Source organism: Perca flavescens, chromosome 22, assembly GCF_004354835.1.
Source record: "Perca flavescens isolate YP-PL-M2 chromosome 22, PFLA_1.0, whole genome shotgun sequence".
NCBI classification, from domain to species: Eukaryota; Metazoa; Chordata; class Actinopteri; order Perciformes; family Percidae; genus Perca; species Perca flavescens.
Genome location: NC_041352.1, coordinates 28,349,257 through 28,351,756, shown reverse-complemented (window position 1 = coordinate 28,351,756; position 2,500 = coordinate 28,349,257). Strand labels below are relative to the sequence as shown.

General features: G+C 40.8%; 1 protein-coding gene across 1 annotated transcript in view; it reads left to right on the top strand.

Moving 5' to 3' along the window:
- Positions 1 to 2,500, top strand: part of LOC114549633 (5'-AMP-activated protein kinase subunit gamma-1) — a 16,865-nt gene that overhangs the window by 217 nt on the left and 14,148 nt on the right. The window contains 3 exon segments of the mRNA XM_028570016.1: positions 1,262 to 1,316; positions 1,453 to 1,562; positions 1,893 to 1,974. Of these exon segments, the coding sequence (XP_028425817.1) occupies positions 1,262 to 1,316; positions 1,453 to 1,562; positions 1,893 to 1,974 (247 nt within the window).

The window sequence follows — 2,500 nt, the reverse complement described above, 5'->3', positions numbered from 1 at the left end:
CTTCAAAATGTCACCTTTTTATCACAAAACTCGCTCTAATTTCACCATATTACTGAAAAGTACGCTGCCACTTGACGATGTTTAAGACAATATGTTCATCTAACAATCGGCTGTGTCACCGTTACCGTATTAATAAATAACATGGAGACTAATAACGTAATAACCAAATAATCCGTAACACCAGAAATTCATCTTTTTAATCACAAAAATCGCTGTAATTTCATCAAATGAATGAGAACTACGCTGCCACTTCTTGATGTTAAAGATAATATGTTCCTCAAATGATCGGCTACAATCACAGTCCCTGTATTAATAAATAACATGGAGAATGATTACCAAATAATCCGTAACACCAGGGTCCTTTAAAACCCGCTAAATGGCTCCAAACCTGCGCCAACACCCCCTCATAATAAAGCTCCTTTAAAACGATAATGTCTCTCATGTGCTGCAGCTAAGCCCTCATATGGAACCATTTCATTTAGTAATACAACAATTAATTTATGAGCAGTTTGACATACTTGAACAATATTTAGAGCATATGTTTTTGAGTTTATCTTTTGTTTACGTTTTTTATGTACATTTGTGTTCTGATATGTTCAGTTTTAATGTATTAAATTAAGAGATTTTTTGGGATTTCCCTGCTGTCAGAATCCACATCTGTAAATCACATTCAAAGATCAGATCAGCTGTTCCAGTCATCAACAGTTAGCCAAGGTTTGATTCACACACTGAGGACATTAAATATCCTCTGAAAGGTTATTTTAATTTGAAATACTCCGGACAGGATGTTGATCTGATTATAAACTGAATCTCTGTGTTTCAGATTAAAGATGCAAAGATTAATAGATAAATTATGAAATTATAAAATTAATCTTTAACTATTTTGTCATATCAGTTTGAGTATTTTTTTTTAAAGGTAAACTTGTGTGATGTCAGTTTGTTAAATGTGAATATTTTCTAGTTTCTTTTCTATGCGATATTAAACTGTGTGTGTGTGTGTGTCTGTGTGTGTGTGTGTGTCTGTGTGTGTGTGTGTGTGTGTGTGTGTGTGTGTGTGTGTGTGTGTGTGTTGTGTGTGTGTGTGTGTGTGTGTGTGTGTGTGTGTGTGTGTCTCTGTGTGTGTGTGTGTGTGTGTGTGTGTGTGTGTGTGTGTGTGTGTGTGTGTGTGTGTGTGTGTGTGTGTGTGTGTGTGTGTGTGTGTGTGTGTGTGTGTGTGTGTGTGTGTGTGTGTGTGTGTGTGTGTGTGTGTGTGTGTGTGCAGGTGGAGTGTGCAGACAGCAGGATGTCAGAGCAGCCAGACCCCGAGGACTCTGCTGGTAAAAACTCTAGTTTTAAAACCAAGAAGGTGTATCGATCCTGTGATGATGATGATGATGATGATGATGGTGATGATGATGATGATGATGATGATGATGATGATGATGTCATGTTTCCTGCTTCCTGTTTGTGCAGCGTTGGAGGAGTCGGAGAGAGACATCTACATGCGCTTCATGAAGTGTCACAAATGTTACGACATCATCCCCACCAGCTCCAAACTAGTGGTGTTTGATACCACACTGCAGGTAACACACACACACACACATGTACACAGAGAAACACACACAGAGACAGAGAAACACACACAGAGACACACAGAGACACACACACACACACACACACACACACACACACACACACACACACACACACACACACACACACACAGAGACAGAGATAGATAGAAGAAAACACTCAGAAGTATCTTTGAATGTTAAAATATTTCTGGATAAATGGACTAATGATTATCAAACTAATCATTGCATCTCTACTGTAACATATTATTATTATTATTATGATGATGATGATGATGATGATGATGATGATGATGATGAATAGTGTGTCTTGTGTTTCAGGTGAAGAAAGCGTTCTTTGCTCTGGTGGCCAACGGAGTGAGAGCTGCTCCTCTCTGGGAGAGCAAGACACAGATCTTCGTAGGTGAGACACACACACACACACACACACACACACACACACACACACACACACACACACACACACACACACACACACACACACACACACACACACACACACACACACAGACACACACACACACACACACACACACACACACACACACACACACACACACACACACACACACACACACACACACACACACACACACACACACACACACACACACACACACACACACACACACACACACACACACACACACACACACACACACACACACACACACACACACACACACACACACACACACACACACACACACACACACACACACACACACACACACACACACACACCCTCTCCATCTCCATGGATGGATTATTGTCAGGGGCGGAGCTAGCCTCTCAGTACTGTGGGGGCGGAGCTTCATCATGGGGCCCTCTGCTACCAAGTCATTTTAAAATTAAAACTGTTAAATCAGACCTGGTTGAGCCAGTAAGCCTTCATGTCCAATCAAACACACAGAAAAGACACACGTCTC